Raw genomic sequence first — 17,662 nt, forward strand, 5'->3', positions numbered from 1 at the left:
TTGTTCACTTATAAGGACATTTTGGGTTTTATTATTTTCTAATCAGGAAAAGAAAAGAGAAATGCACGTTATAAAGTTTTCTTTTGTTTGATATTGAATGTACACAAGACATAATAAAAGATATAAAGCAGATTTTTTCTTTTTATTTCTTTTTTATTTTACAATTTTTTAAAAACATGGCATTTGAATTTCAGATTTTATTCTACATGTTGATATACTTGAAAATACTAGTACATATTCTTGGGATAAACTTAAATACTTGTAATCTCATGTTGTGATATAGATTGATATTGAGTAGAAGGACCATCTTTTTATTCAGTGAAAACTTGCATTCATCTCAATTATCATTCTATAAAGTTTACAGAATTACAGTGAGCCTGGCTATATTCAGGGTCCTACCCTTGGTTTTAAAACAAAACAAAACAAATACAATATTTCCCACTTAAAAACTGTATTAAAGAGAAAGATCTTGAGACCTCTCTGATTTGAATAAATAGTTGAAGGCTAATTAGAATTAGTAAAAAATGCAAAAGTAGAAGATACATGTTTAAGTCAGTAGTCTCATTTAAAGAGATGTAGCTAAGAACCATTTTCTTTTTGCACTGCCCAGCACTGTCCTTTGTTTGGTACATCTTTTTTTTTTCATTAGTTTCACATATACAGGCTGCCCAAATCCATACCTTGTTACTCTGGTCACGTGGCTGAAGTTTGGTCAGTCACAACGCTCAGATCCTTTGTCATACTGATTGCTCTGAAGGTTGATACATTATTCAAACTTGGCCAATAGAAATCATACCTAGGATGCTTCCATTTCAGGATCTTGAGAAAAAGGTTTTGGGTTTTGGAGTTGGAAAGAAGTAAATTGGACATAAGCAGTAGCCAAGCAGATAAAGCCAATCAGAGATAAGAGGAAATGAGTGCCTGAGAGGAAGCAGATCTTTCATGTTTCAGTTCTATTGGAACTCAAAGTTGCCCTTCTCTTTGCAATATCCTTCCAAAATATCCTCTTTTTTTTTTTTTTAAAGTTACGAAAGTCTTGTCTAGCAAAATAGATAAGAATTCTTAATAAAGTATTTGTTTGCATCTAAATGTGCTATTTCAAATGCACTAGCTATGTTCTCTTAAAATAGTTCATGGCTTCCTACAGATATCTTTATTTAAACAAAGTTTGGACTTCACTGATAAGGAAAAGGTAAATTTTACTTTTGTGAACAATCATAAACCCTGAATTAACAACATCAAAATTATTAGATACATGTAGCATGAATGTTTATCTATGTAAATAGTGTCCATAACGTTTCTTGGGCCCTGGACCCAACTTCTTTTTTTTTTTTCCCTCTCTCTCCTTTTCAAATCAAATTCATTGGCCTACTCTATCCCCTTGAAATCAGATTTTGCAGCCTCCTGGCTTTCTTCCCAAAGTCTCATTGTTTCACAAGCCATCCTTGTTTTCAATTCATCCTTCTTTATCCACTGTATAAACTAGGTGGACCTGAATACTTAGGAAAAATCGAAAGCATTTGGTTGTTATTAGAGTAAGGATAGCTGACTCACACATGTAAAACATTAAATAAACCTTACGAATGTTTGAGTGATTTTTTTTTCTGTTGTTGTTGTTTGGGGCTCTGGGGCATTTAACCACATCCTGCTATGCACACATTTGAGCTTCTCTCTTTATTACCAGGTATAGTTTTAAGCTAATAAAACAAACAAGGACAATATTTTTATTTTCTTTTCCCAACGTTTTTATTAATTTATTTAAATGTAACATGCTATACACTGTCCAGCCTTTTGGGAGGTAGGAGGAAGGAGGGATTCTATGTCTTTGTGAGGAGTCTCCTCAGAACCAGCACAGATGCACACACATTTGTGGCTGATGTACCTTGACATTGTGGCGGGGGGCCGCAATTCCCACAGAGGCAGAGCTCCCCAAATCGTGATGATTTTTAAAAAAATATACAATATTCAGGGCTGGAGCTGCTTTTCTTTCAGTAGCATAATCCAGCTGCCAAGGGGACCAGAATTCTTTCTCAATATCAAGCAAAGATGCCATTTTTAAATGCAAGAGAATCCCATTGCTCCTTATCAAATTGTTTCTGTATCTCTGTCGATGTGTGTACTTGTGTGTGTAGCGGGGTGAGGGAAATGTTTTCTATTTTTGGCTTCTACAAGCTTTGATACATTTTGCTAGAAGCTGTTTTAGTGTTTTGAGTACTGTAATGATGACTGTTTACACTTAGTCTCATTGGTAATCTAAATGGCTAAGTGAAATATGAATCCAGTTTGTGCCCTATTTGTTGTTACCATGGTCATCAAATACTATATTCGTCTCATCAAACATTTAATTTTGGTTGTGGGTGGTCCATGTTTATGTGTCAGGTGCAATTATTGTTTTAAAATAAAGGGACAAAGATAATCTAGTTCTGATAAGAATGCATTGCACTATAGCTCTCAGACTCACTTACCAATTAAATTTTAACATACAGATTCCAACCACAAAAATTAAACATTTTTAGTATCTCATTTGTCAAAAAGCAAGTTGGAAGCCAAGTACTAGGAAATGCAACTTCAACCATAAGCCAAAACACTGCCTCAAATGCATTTCTTTTGAAACCTCAACTTTTTAAAGGAGTGATAAAAATATGACCTTTTATGGGATTACTTTATGGGAAAATTTTGTAATAAAGCTAATTCTTAAATAACAGATAAACCAAAAGTACTGGTTAAGCATTGACACAATTAAGTCATAAGAGAAGATTACAAAACACCAGCCTTTCTAGAGGTTAAACTTTAGTAAAAAGACACATTTAGTGAGTCTTTTCCCTGTACCAAAATACTGTGTTCATACAATAAAATAACCAGACCTTTTTAAAACAAGAAATATGAAAATAAAACTGCAGCATTGACATATTCTTATAATTATCACTGGAAATATTTAGAACAAATAATATTTTCTACACTTTTAAAATCTACTACAGACACTGCAAATTAGGCTTATGTATTTATTTAGTAGAATGCAATGGGATGGTGACTGACTGGCACACTCTTATGTACTGTTACCTATTACCTGTTCTAACAAAAGGAATTTCTATGTGGTTACATTGTGGAACCTTCCAAAGCTTTTTAAATTTACAGAAAAGAAGTTTTATTTGGTTTTGTAATGACTAGATTATACAGCTTGAACAGATTTCAGTATATCGTTACAAAGGATATATTTGCTCAGATTAAGCCCCTGGGAGAGTTACACTTCATTCCAAATTCCTTGATAGTTCCTTTGGGGGAGATGCACTATGTGGTACTTATAAAGGATTCGTATACATGCAGACAGCCTCTTCATTATTTACCACTGTGACATATGGCAAAATATCGTTAGTAAATAATGAGGCAAAGATACTAAAATGCATTTAACAATTAATTTTCCCTCTTTTAGTATATTCTTGAAGACTCAATGATGTATTGATGAAGAAAAAAATTTAGCCTCTGGTCTATTTTTAGGAAAGGAAGCCTTAGCAGTGATACATGTTTTTAAATGATGGCAGACATCTCTAACTCGAGCCATGAGACAGCACTATTGTATTTATTGTTGATGATTCTTATGCAGAAGTGCAAATTAAGTCAACTGATTGCCCATGGGGCACTCACACTGCTTTCCTAATCTCATCTATTTTTGAAGTGTTTGCCAAGGTTTAAAAACACTTTGTCATGAACATGCATGTAGTGTGCTGAAGAAAAAGAAAAGGTAAATCAGAGGATACTGAGGATACTCTTTAAAACCCCAAAAGATATTTAACATCCTATTAAATAAATAACTTAGAAAGAAATAGAAAGGGATGAAGGCAGAATGCACAAGCGTACCATACTATTTGTTTTGTTAGAACAGTTTTACACTAACATGTTTACATTTTTAAATTCTATCCAATGCTTCCATGATGCCACGCCCAAAGCTCCTTTGGTTGTGCACATAACATGACCCAAGTGCTTTCCAGTAAATGCTTCCATGTCTTACTGCTCATCGAATCATTAGGCTTGAATGAGCAATAAAAGTCTTTGATATGAGTTTGTATTCCATAAATAACTTTTCCGAATATCATTCAACAGATTGTTCTGTGTTCTTTAAGTTCTATTTCAGAGGATAAAAAACAAAAACTTCAAACCTTAACCAAAATCCCAGCCACAATGTTGTTTGCTTAGGAATAACTTCCATCCCATTTGATCTGCCTATATCTCGATTACAAGGCATAACACAGAACTAATTAAAAGAACATCATATCTCAGCAGTGAGTACGAAAACCTTCAAAAACTTCCTTTCTTTCAAGCAAGCCAACATCTGCAATGTGTCTTTGCCTTTTGAGCTACTGTCTTCATGAAGAATACCCACCATTCCTGGCAACAGAGCCTTTGGTTTTACTGCACCCACAAACACTGCCTTCCTCTATGAGTGTACAACCATTGGGAGAAAATGAGCTGAGGTGTTTTTCCTTCGTGTTTTCTGTCCTCTTCTGGGAGCTCCTTTTCCATTCAATGCCACATACATTTGTCTCCCATTGTGCTGCCAGTTAAAGGATGCATAGGTATTGTATCCATTTTCCTCTATCCTCTCCTTCAGCTTACAGTCATTGTTAAATTCTTTCTGCAAAGGAAAAACAAACTTTTTTACGATAATGATACTTGATTCCATTTGATACAAGCCATCTATACAACTCCAGTTCAAGGGTTTCTTTGCTATTGACAGTTGCACATAAGTTGTGCCCTTAATATACAATGTCAACAGAAAAGTAAAACTCATAATCACAAAACAGATTCTAAGTTTAAAGGCATGTGATTCATTTTAGTTGGCCATCATAACCACATATTGGGGCCCTTTTAAAAACCTGGTGTGTCTTGAATATGAGATGGTTTAAGTGCTTAGAATGATTATCAAGAAGCAAACATTCCACTAACAATATTTGTGATGAGTCAATAATAAAGAATTGTTATAATCTTTTTGTCAGAGTAATGACTAGGATGTCTCATGGGAAAATAGAATTACAGGAAAACAGAGAGCTTGTCAAGATTGCAAACTTCATAAATCCACGTAAATACACTCACATTGATGAGAAAGCAGATCTTATAGCAAACGATAACACTTCTAGATAACCATGAGGCCAAGGTGAGGGGGTATCTTCATCTCTTCCAAATACCGGATTTCTCAATTTTATAAATTACAATTTTTCTAACTTGGAATTTTGATAGATTTTACTCTGAGATCTAGGAATGACTGAAAACTAGGACAGGGAATGCCACTCGCTTTGCAAATTACCATATCAAAGAAATTATAACTATGGTAACTAACACTGCCTAAGTGCTTTGATCTTGGGAAATTCCACTCTATAGCCATAGTGCTTTGGCTTTGTTTCAAGTGACCATGTGTTTTTAAGGGGATCTTTTGGAACAAGGATTGATGTTTCATTCATTCCATAAATCCAGGATCCTACTCTGGAGTTAATAACGAAGAGAGGTATCTACCAATCTCTAGACTCTGGCTTCAGAAATGTCCCTCTTCCCTTAAATCCAAACTAAAGCAGTTAAGAATCTAAAGAATTGGGGCTTTTGCTCTTCTGGCTCTACTCTCTCCATCCAAACCAAGGGCATTATAGGCATCTTTCACTTGAGGCCTCTACTGGGCATTTCAAACAGTTTCTCTCATCTCAGGACTTTCAAAATTTCTCCTTAATTCCCAATTCTCGAATGTGCATATATTTAAACATTCAAGTTTCTCTGGGCTAGATGGTAATTTTGAACATTATTAGCACCATCATAAACAGGTATGTTTTATGTTTATGTGGCTAGTTTAAGCTTTTTCCTTGGAATTAATTTATTCTATGTGCTTCTCTTCTATGAAGTAATATTTGAACGTAATTCAAATAATGACTTATTTGGTTAAAAGTCAGAAGAAATGGTACACACATTAAGGTACGGTTTCTAACATAAAAAAAAATTCTGCTTTAGAAAAAAATTTAAATAGTATGTCTTTTTTTCCTATTCATCTTAGTGTGTCTAAAACTATATGGTTTTCAAAGAGATGATTTTTACTACAAATGATTGCACTCATTTCAATAAACAGGGTGCAGCTTAGAGACTGCGGAAGGGTTGAGATTGTTTCAGATGATTTTATATTTAAAACAGAGCTGTGTATAGAAGAGTAGCATGGATGCTTAATCATTTTTCCTCCCCAAAATAAATTTATAAGGCAATGTTTCTTAAAGTTAGGTACATTTAGAGCAGACTCCTCATCTCAGGTATTTTTAATAGACTGTAACCAAATGTATCAGAGTCTCTGCATGAGGAGCCTTGGAAGCTATGTTGTTTATATCATTTAAGTGAATCATAAATATTAAAGTTTAAAAAAATATATAGGCTAGGGCAAGATCTCAAAAGTAGAGATTTTGGCAGTTTAGAAAAAGGTTTTGGATTTCTTCAGGAAACCAGGTAAATTTACTTGGTCCTTACATCATGCCCTATGAGGGCCTGTTCTATTTAAATTCAGTTTTACAATTTATTTTCTTAATTCTATCAATCAAAAAAAAAAAACACCTCACATACGTAGATGCATTGTTCAGAGAATAATTAATGAAAATATAAGAGAGATGCACATTTCCCAAAAGGAAATGAGGAAAATACTTGAGAGAATACAATATGGAGCTGGTTTAATCAGCATTCTGGGTGCCTAATGATATTTTCAAGAAGCTTTATGAAATCCATGGAAATTACTTAAAAAAAATGAAGATAGGAATTATGAGTTGTCACCTGCTATACAGAATAATGTTAGATGTGTACTCATGAATTTTGATGGTCTAACCTTTGGGTGCAAAGTCCCTAGTCCTTTTCCATCCTGAGCAGGACATTCAATTCGAGTAGATTTTTCATTTAATTTGAACAAGTTATAATTTTTCACTTTTCCTTATAATATTGCAAAATCACAAAACAGCGCACTATAGTTAGAGAATGAGTTTCTTTCTGAGACAGGCTGGAAGTGGAGAGCATAGGCTGTGATGAGCTGAGCCAACTGGAGAGGTAGTTAGGTTTATGCCTTGCACGACTTTGTAGACTTTATGGTTCTAGTGCTGAGGAAATAGTGAAAGACTAGGCAAACCCTCTCCTCTTGAAGTTCACAATCCACTGGGAGAAGACAGTCAATAACAAACATATTAATGAGAGAAATATCTGATAAGTGCCATTGTAGATCATTAAAATGTGATAGAAAGCAACTGGGCATCTACTTTACATATAGAGGTAGAATGAAATAATTCATAGACCTTAGACCTCAAGAAGTAGAGGCAGAGTACAATAGCTATATTGGGATAGAAAAAAATGTGAGGAAATGAGAGGAAAAGTATTAAATATTTTTATGACAGTTAATTTGAGGTATCCATTTCTTCTTGATGTCATCTTTTTAAAGAAGTACACTTTACCAATTAAAAATTATTTCAGTATTTTAACCTTTTATTGCAATTAAAATTTTTATATTTTCTTTCTCAATCTAAATTCATATTAGATGGCTTTACTTTAAAGTATTGGTTTTGACTATGTGTGTGTATCAGTACCTCTTCAAAGAATATACACCACGTCTTCTACCCAGTAATTCTGATGTAGTAGATAAAGGAGGGACCTAGGCATGTTCATTAAAAAGGAAAAGAAAAAAATGCCTCAAAAGTAATTATGCCATGAACCCCTAAATGGAACTACTTTAAAAAATAGTCTATTACTCTTCTTGGCTCATTAGTAGAGCAACATGTAATAGAAAAACTTAACTAAAATTCCTCTCACCCACCACCACCACCCAAAACGTATTTACCCCAGCCAAAGGGACCAATCCAAAGTATGTCTGACTCTGCAATTGTAAGTGGACCTGATATGAATAAAATACAAGTCTATTCTGTATCCAGACAAATGATAGAATAAAGTTCTAATGATTCTCAGATTGTAGTTATCAAACCAGTAGCATTGGGAACACCTGGAACTTTGTTAAAAGTGCAGATTCTTAGACCCTACCACAGACTTACTGAATCAGAAAAGTTTGGAGTATGTTTTAATAAATTCAGTGATTCTGAGACATACTCAAGTTGATAATGGCTGGCATTGTAATCATCTCTATGTTAATCAACAAAATAAGTTTATTTACACATTTTAAAGTGACATTTCTTAATACTTGCTATGAAATATAGGGATGTATCTACTCAAAGCACTGGCTGAATTAATCATTTTTGTCTAGATAAATAAAATTCTGGAGTTGATTGAATGGTACACAAAATGACAAATTTCTTGATATGTCTCCCATTTCAGATTTTAACAGAATACAAAACACCCAAGTCCCTGTTTTATCTCTAGCTGTAACACACAGTATATGATTTTCTACTTAATTCGTGATCTTTGTTTTCAATGATCCTTCTCCAAGTTGTCTGCAGAACCCATGCCAATTTGACCAGATGCTTCCGTGAGAGTCTGACTGGTTAGCAGTTCAGAACATTGACTGACAAATGCCAGCAACAGCCTGTGTGGTAGACTAATGGGTGAGCAACAGAGGAGATTATAAAATTGGAAAGGCTGCCTTGCCAGCCTTTGAAACTCTGGTAACCAGCCCACTGTGGCTCTATTTACTAGCAATGGAACAATAACAAAGCTATTCAATGGCCGGGGGAAACATTCCAAAACTGTGGTAGTGATTTACTTCAGTGAACTTTGAAAATGAAAGCAGAATACTTACAGAGCCGTAGAGTTTACCCTTCTTGTTCATGGCTAAGTAGTAGTTGCTGTTAATGGCTTTGACGGCAACAACTCCGATTTCCACTGAAGTTATCTCCAGGATACCTAAAACGGACAATTACAACAGTCTACATTTGAGTCACATAAATGCATTTTAAAAAGTCCTAAGAAATTACTGAGTTTATTTTTTGATCATTCTGAGATAAAAAAGATTTAAAAACTGGAAAAAAAAGCCCCAACTTCTTTCAATGTGCCTAAAAAGCCAGAAAGCTAGAAATAACTAGTAAGTCTTTAAAAGAATTCCCCTGCATTTTACTCTGACCATATAGGGGAAAATATTGTTTTAATTAAAATGCTTCCTTTGCTAACTCTGCATTTTCAACCCCATAAATATTGAAACAACTCTACTCATCTTAGCCTAGATTTCACAAAAACTTATCAGAGCTCACATCTGTACTATGGTATTAAATTAAATCTATAGCATATGTCAATAATATGTCAGATTTACTTCAATCTGTAAAAACAGTGGTAAACTATTTCTTCTTTGTAGGACACTTAGATAAACTAAATCTTTTGGCTACATTTAACTGATAAATTCATTTTTGGCAAATGAACTGACATTTCGAGATACAGGGAGACTAACCCTACATCCACATTGTCTTTAAAACAGCAGAATCATTATTCTGGGTTGAGAGAAAATCTATCAGCATTTTTTAAAGTTTTTTTTTTCTTCTAGAAAGAATGGGAAACTGAGGGAATTAGTAACTGATTGACAGATCTTTTCCCCTAATACACAAGTTTCAGTTGGTGCATCTAGAGATAATTTTCTCTAAAAAGTTTGTAGGTAAGTACAGGAAAGGCATTTGATAGTCTATTCAAAATCCCACTCATTTTAGGTTAAGAAGATCTCAGGTACTAACTACTTCTTATAATGATTGAGAAAGTTTTCTCAGTGTAGAGAAGCAGCGCTGCGATTATCAAAGGCCTCTGGATTCAGAATGTTTGGGTTTGACTCCTGGCTTTGCATTTACTGGTGAATGACCACAGCAGAAGTTGCTGAACGGCTTATGTCTCAATTTCATTTGTAAAATGGGCAACAGACTAGTACCTCCCTCATAGTCTTGTGAGGATTAAGTCAGATATACATATTAAATAATTAGAACTTGCCTAGAAGGTAGTGACTCTTTAATTATCAAAGGAAAGTTTTCCTCCAAAGGTTCTAGATTTTCGAACTTCTTCACCAAGCTGTGTAATCCTGAACAGGACAAATTCCCATTGGCTCAGCCCATAAAAATCTGGAAGTGGATCATATGTTACCATTTAGCATTTATTACCTAATCATAAGAAACACCATCCTAAATGTGGTTGATAAATTGTGTATTTATACTCTTCCCATTGGGAAGGAGTGGCTTGTTCTTAAGACATGAACTCCTCCCTTTCCTTCACAGGTTGATGAGCCATGTGGAAGTCAATAGAAATGCTTGGGTTTCCTCATTGCAAAGTTGACATAACCAGAGAGACTTGTGCCAGACTACATGCCACGAACCATTCTGTCTATGTATCCTGGAGGAAGCCTCTGACCTAACATAGCATATACTCTCATTAATCGAGTAAAATAGATTTCAGTGTGAAAGTTCAAAACAAAGAAAGATTGTGAAGGGTGAAGGAGACAGTATCTGTAATTTTAACATGTTTTCTTGATGCTGGTATTTGTCCTCAAGGTACGAACCTGTACAAACACATTTATTTGCACATTGTAAAAAGTACTTTTTTTATAGTTTATTTCTTTAATTCTTACAACAGTCCTTGAAGGAGATATTACTATTTTCAATTACAAATGAAAAAATAGAGAATACTGAGGTTAACTCACACACAAGGTGATAAAGTGACATAAATCAGCAATGATGGATTCAACATTTAAGGCTTTGACTTTCAGAATACCTTGCTCTCAATCTCTAGTTTGCCTTTGCATCATCTCTCCCCACTCCTTCCTATTCTCACAAGGGAATTCTATTGGAAAACTTTTTCAAGGTGAAAAAGAAGTAGTGAGATTAAGCTGCAGTAACAAACTAAGTTGGGAAAAGGAAAAATATGATATAAATGTTACCAAACCCTTGGCTGATTGTTTCTGAGAGTGTATTGAACATGGTAAAGCATATTTAGCTTGGAAATCCCTGAGTTTTTTTCAGCTTGGCACAAAATAGAAACTCAATATTCAGAAAATCTGTCAATCAATTAGCCATATGTCCCAGTTTGCAATCTGCAAGTAGTTAAGGCTCACTTGAAAATGTTCATTATGCTTCAAAATAGAAGGGAAGACATAGGTGATATAAGTCCTTGCAAATTCTGAAAATAATTTTGGGTACATCATGTATCAGTAAATCATAATTTGATAATCTTATGAGTAACAGACAATGACTGCCTTTATTATAAATATCTGTGGATGTGAGCGTGACTTTCTGAAAAACTCAAGTCTAGAAAACTTCTCTATTTTCTCCAGTTTTCTCTGTTCTTTAGTGAGGATGATAAAGTTTGCCTATACAAGTGTTTTTGGAAAAGATCACCAAAATTTTATTTGACAGTTGTTAGATTAATAACATATAGTTCTATATGTGTATACTTTCATGCAAAATTAAATGCCAGTCGAAGACAGCCTTTAGCAGAAAGTAAGTGAAAGGCATACAGGGTCTCTTTGTATTTCTCACAACTTATGTTAATATACGATTACCTCAGAATTAAAGTTATAAAAAAGCACTATTTTGTTACTTAAAGAAGCTAGCACCTGAAAATTGCATCATCAATAAAAGGAAACGAATTATATTTCCCATTCATATAAATTAGACATTTTTGTAAATTTAAATACATATTCTTGTAGTGAAATTCTCTTATTTATATTAAGTTGTAACCACATCAGTTTTGATGTCTTTCTAAAGATGAATATGACAGGTGATATTGTAAATCTATTTAAGGGCTTTTGGACAGTTTAATTGAAACGCGGAGGAAGACCTATGATAAGGGCATTCTCTTAGGAAATGGGAATATAAAGCCAAGTTATGGATCTCCTCTTGCAAAGTCTATGTTTTTTTGGGAATATAAGAAAAATACAGAGAGAATTTCAATAAAACATACTAAGTGATAATAAGTGCTAAGATGGAAGACAAGAGAGGCAAGGGTAAAGGTAGTTCATATTGGCAGAGGTTCCAAAGCAGAATAACTATTGGAAACGAGATCTGAACTGAGTTTTGTAGGTTGAGTGAGAAGCATCCAGGGGGAAGGTGGCAAGACATGAGCAAAATCATTAAGGTGAAACATTATAAGTCTGGTTTATAGAGTAAAACGTAGAGTAAAAGGAACAAGGCAGAAAGTTATAAGAAATGAGATTAGGGAGTTAAGTCAGACTCAAATTATCAATCATTTTGTATGGATTGTAAGGATTTAGGTAAATAGAAAGTATTTTATCTAAAAATATATAACTTTTGAAAGAACATATTAGAAAAAACAATATTTAGCAATTTCTTAAATAACAATCTGTAAAATTTATTTTGAATTATATTTGAAATCCTAAATAATAAAATTTGATGATCAACATTATAAAAGTGATTGTGACATTAATCAGCTTCTATTAATGGACAAATTCTAGCTAATGATGCATCATCACCATAGTAATGGAGAGGATTTTGCAAACTGATGAACTACAAGTGGAAATAACCCGGAAGTCACATTTTTCATGTAAATCATCTTTTAACTTACAGCGTGTGAGTTATATTTTGAAAAATCATTGAGTAGTTAATCTAAGGAGGTAGCCATTCACAAGTATCTTTCTCAGTTTATGCCTCTCATCCTTCTCCAGAAGAGAAGCATCTGACCCATTTTCTCCCCAGCAATCATGTTAGACCAAGACTACTTCTCTTTTGGGGATATTAGTATAAACAAGCTCATTGGCTTGGATGGTAACCTTCTCCTTAAATATTTTTTCATGGACACAATAGGAGAAAGTAAAAGACAAAACTTAAATAGAATAAATATAGATGGGGGAAAGCTAGGTGTAAAAAATAAATGCAAAAATTTTATTATTCTCTTTTAGATAAACCAAATATGAATATATAAAGGAATCCTAGAGTTTATTTGAGTAATTTGGCTTACATGTATTAAGCACAACTGTGCAGGGTGTATGTTAGCTCTCACTATGGCGGATGCAAAGACAAGAGAGCTTTTACTTTCAAGGAGTTTTAAAACTGGGTAGTAGAATAATGACAAAAATAATTAAAGTAATTACAATACCAAAAAAATATGTTTACTGCTCTATAAGAGAGAAATGTGTTGTCATGGCTTTAAGTTGTAAATAAGTTATCCTGAAAAAGAAGGCGTTTGAGGTGAGCCTTTCAGGGCTAGGATTTTAATAGGTGGAAATGTGGAAAGTTGAGAGGACTGTTCTGGGCAGAGAAATGTGAATGCATAAAGAAAGGCATGGAATAGGGAAATGAGCTCATGTGTGCTTGAGCCACAGTTGCATGGAAGAGGAAAATGAGCTCATGTATGCTTGAGCCACAGTTGGCTCCACCCACAAATTGCACTGTGTGGGGCCACTCTTCGTAAAAGTAAGTGTTCTACTTCATTGAGTAGCATTGATGCTTTCCTGGGTAAGGAATATACTTTTAAAAAAATTAGTTGTGTAACTTGGAAGCAGCTCAATAAATGTCAGAGCCTCAAGGGTTCAGAGTCAGTCATGTCTGTTATTTGTCTCTAAACATTTTAACTCAAAATAGATTATAATGCTATATAATTTGATAGTTTTAGTCAACATGCTAAAATATAACATTATTAGTATAATGTAATATACAAATCCTAATCCCTCTAAATTATGTCTCTCTTTCTTACGAATTATTGTCAGTGTCCCAAATAGATCTATTATATTCTAACATAGAAAAACCTATTGAGCTCCTTGAGCTTGTTGTCACATTTATAGTATATACCACAGAGATTATGTGGCCATACCCAAGAGTGTGGGGTCAAATGGCTCCAAATGTGTGGTTTTCATTTAAGAATCACTGTGGATTTATCTCCTTAATTGTGTATCTTTCTCAAAGAACCACAACAATTGCAGTGGTCTTTATTTATTTTTTTAGAATAGTGCATAGTTAATAATATGTGTTCAACATATATTTATTGAATAAATAAATAAATCAATGAGTGATCAGTCCAATGACTGGCTGAGTAAAGGAAAATGGGTATTTGTTAATTACAGAATTTTTTTCTTTTGACAATAGAGTCATATTTATAAAAACTTGAGATGAATTAATAACTCCATATCAAATAAAAATGAAACTGAAAGTAAAAGTCTAAATGCTATATGCTTCAAAGGGAAAATCAGTGAATTACAAAATATAAATATATTTTTATTATTTATAGGTAAATTATAAATATGAAATTCCTTTAAATTTTCTAAATAGTATATGTATGGCTCTGCAACTATTATTAAAATTGTGAGAAAAGAGGTCTCAAGCATGGATCAGATAGGCCACCTAGGATGTGAGATTCCTAGTGAAGGCAACATTCTTGGTTAAGAAAAGCACCATTTGGAGTAAATTGAATTTACAAATTAATGACAGTAGTAGCCCAGAAATCAAAAACTGATACAGAGTGACTCTCATGTGTCATATACTTTCATGTCTCATTTAATATTCACAAAATATACCAGATAAGTATTATGTTTTTTAAATGTTGAGACTAAGTAAATTCGTGAACACATACTCACTATAGTGTAGCATATTTGGTGTTTGGATCCAAAGCCCATTCTCTTTCCAGTACATCAGGCTTGGTTAAATACAGTTGAAAATAGCAAAATAAAAAAAGCAATGATAGTTTTACCTATTTTAAATTTCTTTCTTCATATTCTAGCAAACACTTGATTTTTAGTTTCAAAATTATTTTGGAGAAGCATATCATGTAGTCAACACAAAAGGATTAACTTCCATAGGTAGTAATCCACAGGTAGTATTCTAGGTAACTAAATTAATTTTAATTTTCTAAGTAACTAAAGTTTTACAGCTCTAAAATTTTATTTAAAAAAAATTGGAACCTAAATGTTCAAGTTCACTCATTCCTTGTTCATATATTTCTTGATCACTCAGCATTACCAACATTAGCTCTGTCTCTGCTGTGAAAGCAGAATGCTCTCAGGAGCTCTTGAGTTCTCACATTAAAACCAACTGATAAATTAATATGCAATCTTGCTATAATTGAGTAAAAAATACAGGTAAATTTTGGCGATATTCTTTTCTGAGTACAGGACATTAGGTTTTGTGTAGAAACTCTAGTATTTCTTTTTTATAGGTTCTCCGTTATACTCTAGAGAGTGGACATTTGCACAAATGTGATGTTAAAATTCTGGGAGAAACAAAAATATCTAGCTTTACGTCTAGCGCAAACTACATTAGTTTTATTTTTCATAACTACAATAAAATAAATGTAGTAATTTTTCCTGTATTGTCAAAATTATCATACATAATTTGCAAATGTTCTCATGGGGTCAGACTTTGCTTCATAAACACTGATGTTGAAAAAAATTATACAGCAATTATTTTTTCAGCTGGTACTTAGTTTATTTCCACACTTGAATTTGTTGAAAACATGATTCCACTTATGGTTCTTGACAGTAAAATGCTACTTTTACAACTGGGAATTCCAATAGATTCATATGATCTTGCCTAGAAAACGTAGGTATTAGTTTGAATATCTAAATAATTTCCATCGAAACAATTAGAATTCTTTCAAATAACAATGTTTCTACCTCTCTTTAATGTGAAACAGAGCTAAATTAAGTGAAGCCTCAAAAAATTACATGCACTGTTGAACTCCTACACAGCACAAAGGACCTTCCTAAACACTTTGCTAAGAGACTTGACCAAACTTTAGCCTGGCTTCCATCTGCAGTAAACTGTGTCCTTAAAGCTGACTTCAGCCCTTGTGCTTCATCTTAAGAAAATTCAGTGCTGCCAGACTGCAAGCTGTACATTGTCCCAACCCACCTTGCCAAACCATATTCAGTAATTCTCCATTTACTCTCTTCTGTAATTTTTTCATTTCCACATAGCCTCTAGTCTCTTTTTTGTCCCACCTTTTCACTTTCCCACAATCCATCTTTGTTCTCTATCTGTTCTCCCTTGAAAACCTCAGTCATTTTTGTCTTAGTTGAGATTGAGCTTTGTTATTACTGCAGTCCCTCTCCCTTACTGCAGTAGTCTGAATAAAATCTGCCTGTCTTCTTTAACAAGCATCTGATGCTCGGTTTGGTTTGTTTATTTACTTGTCTGACAATTATAGGAGCTCAAAAAATATCATGGAGATTATAGAGTAGAAAACTGTCACCAAATTTATGGGTAGCATGTGCCCAGAAAAATATCCTACAAGTGGTAAATACAAAAAGGAGGAAGAAAGTGGGTTTTTGAAGACGGGGAAAGGAAAGCGCCTAGCTGAGGGGTAATAGAACTAAGTTTGTATCTCTTAGCTTAAGGGTCCTCACATGCTTTACACCTGTTTGGGATTACGTATTTGCTTGACTCAACAATGTCAAAAAGTGCGTTTACATATTAGCTTAACTGTTTTGAAAGAATGTCATAATATACCTAAGTAATTTTTGTATTACCTACTTATTATCTCATTTCATTTCTCTCTACCCATTCTGTGTGTCTGTGTGTGTACGTGTGTCTGTCTGTCTGTCCGTCTGTCCATCTGTCTATCTGTCTCTCTCTCTCTCTCTCTTACACACACACACACACACACACACACACACACACACACAATGAGAGTGGTAACAACCTCACACAAATGTTTAAAGGAAACAACAAAGTCACATTTTATGTGATGAAATTAATGGAGGAGCTTGGTTATAAATGTGAGGGAAATAAGTAATAGCAGAAGAACTTGTCTCAACATATCAGCTCTGCTACTTAACTAGCTGTGTGACCTTGGATAAGTCAGTTATACTCCCTGAATCTTGGTTTACTTGGAGCTAACTGCCTATAGCTCACAGGATTGCATAGAATCTCAAACAGTGGGTATTTAATAGCTACTTATTGTCTGCTTAATCAGATTAGGTGGCAACTTATTTCTATATCAGTTTTCTATATCAGTGGTTCTTAAACTTGAACATGCATTAGAATCATCTAGAAGGCACCAGAGAATTTTTAATTTTTTGCAATTTCCCAGGCAACAATGACTCTGCTGGTCCAAGGATCACACATTGTTCTATATGCTATGATTCAGAGGCAGAGCAGGTCTTTTTTTTATAAAAAAGCATTGATAGAAACACTTGCAGAGAAGCAGAACCACAAACAGAATAGACAATAGTAATGGTAGCAGCTTAATAACAAAGAAAAATTTTTAAAGAATATGGAAAGAAGTACTGGGTTTTTCTTTTGCTTGTTTTTGATAGGTGTGGGACTTTTTTTTTAATATCTGGGAAACTGTGATATGTGAATTTGGAATTTACGAATATATACATTATTGTCTATAGTCTATTTTTGAGACTTGCAATAAGATTACTGTCAGAATTTTTATTTTCTTCTCCTTGATAACTGAAGAAATGTTGGTGGAAACTTAATTGCCTTCAACTACTCCTTAAGGTATTTTATAGGTATTCTCATAGGAGTGGTTTTGTTGGCACTCTAGGAATTAAAGGACTATATAATCCCTTAAAGTTATTCTAATGGCCAAGAAATTGCTGTAAATCAGAAGAGATTCATTTAATCCCCTACCCTCCACCTGGAGTAAAGGCATATACTTGCTTCAGAATGATCTCACTGCGTTTAAAAGAAAGATACTAGAGTGGTTATTCATTCTGATCTACCTTGTACTATTCTAGACTCTGGCTGCCTGTTCAGCATAATGCAACAGAGCTATTTAGTTTCTCTGTTAGCCA

The 17,662-nt window shown here is 33.9% G+C and overlaps 1 protein-coding gene across 1 annotated transcript in view; it reads right to left on the reverse strand.

Annotated features, from left to right (window-relative positions):
* Positions 1-4,409: 4,409 nt before the first annotated feature.
* The window catches only part of FGF10 (fibroblast growth factor 10), a 70,023-nt gene continuing 56,770 nt past the window's right edge, over positions 4,410-17,662 (reverse strand). Inside the window, exons 2-3 of the mRNA XM_006912446.2 lie at positions 8,744-8,847; positions 4,410-4,630 (exon numbers count right to left, since the gene is read on the reverse strand). Of these exons, the coding sequence (XP_006912508.1) occupies positions 4,433-4,630; positions 8,744-8,847 (302 nt within the window). The 3' untranslated portion in view covers positions 4,410-4,432. The remainder of the gene's footprint in view (positions 4,631-8,743; positions 8,848-17,662) is intronic.

Source organism: Pteropus alecto, unplaced genomic scaffold, assembly GCF_000325575.1.
Source record: "Pteropus alecto unplaced genomic scaffold, ASM32557v1 scaffold73, whole genome shotgun sequence".
Taxonomy (NCBI): Eukaryota; Metazoa; Chordata; class Mammalia; order Chiroptera; family Pteropodidae; genus Pteropus; species Pteropus alecto.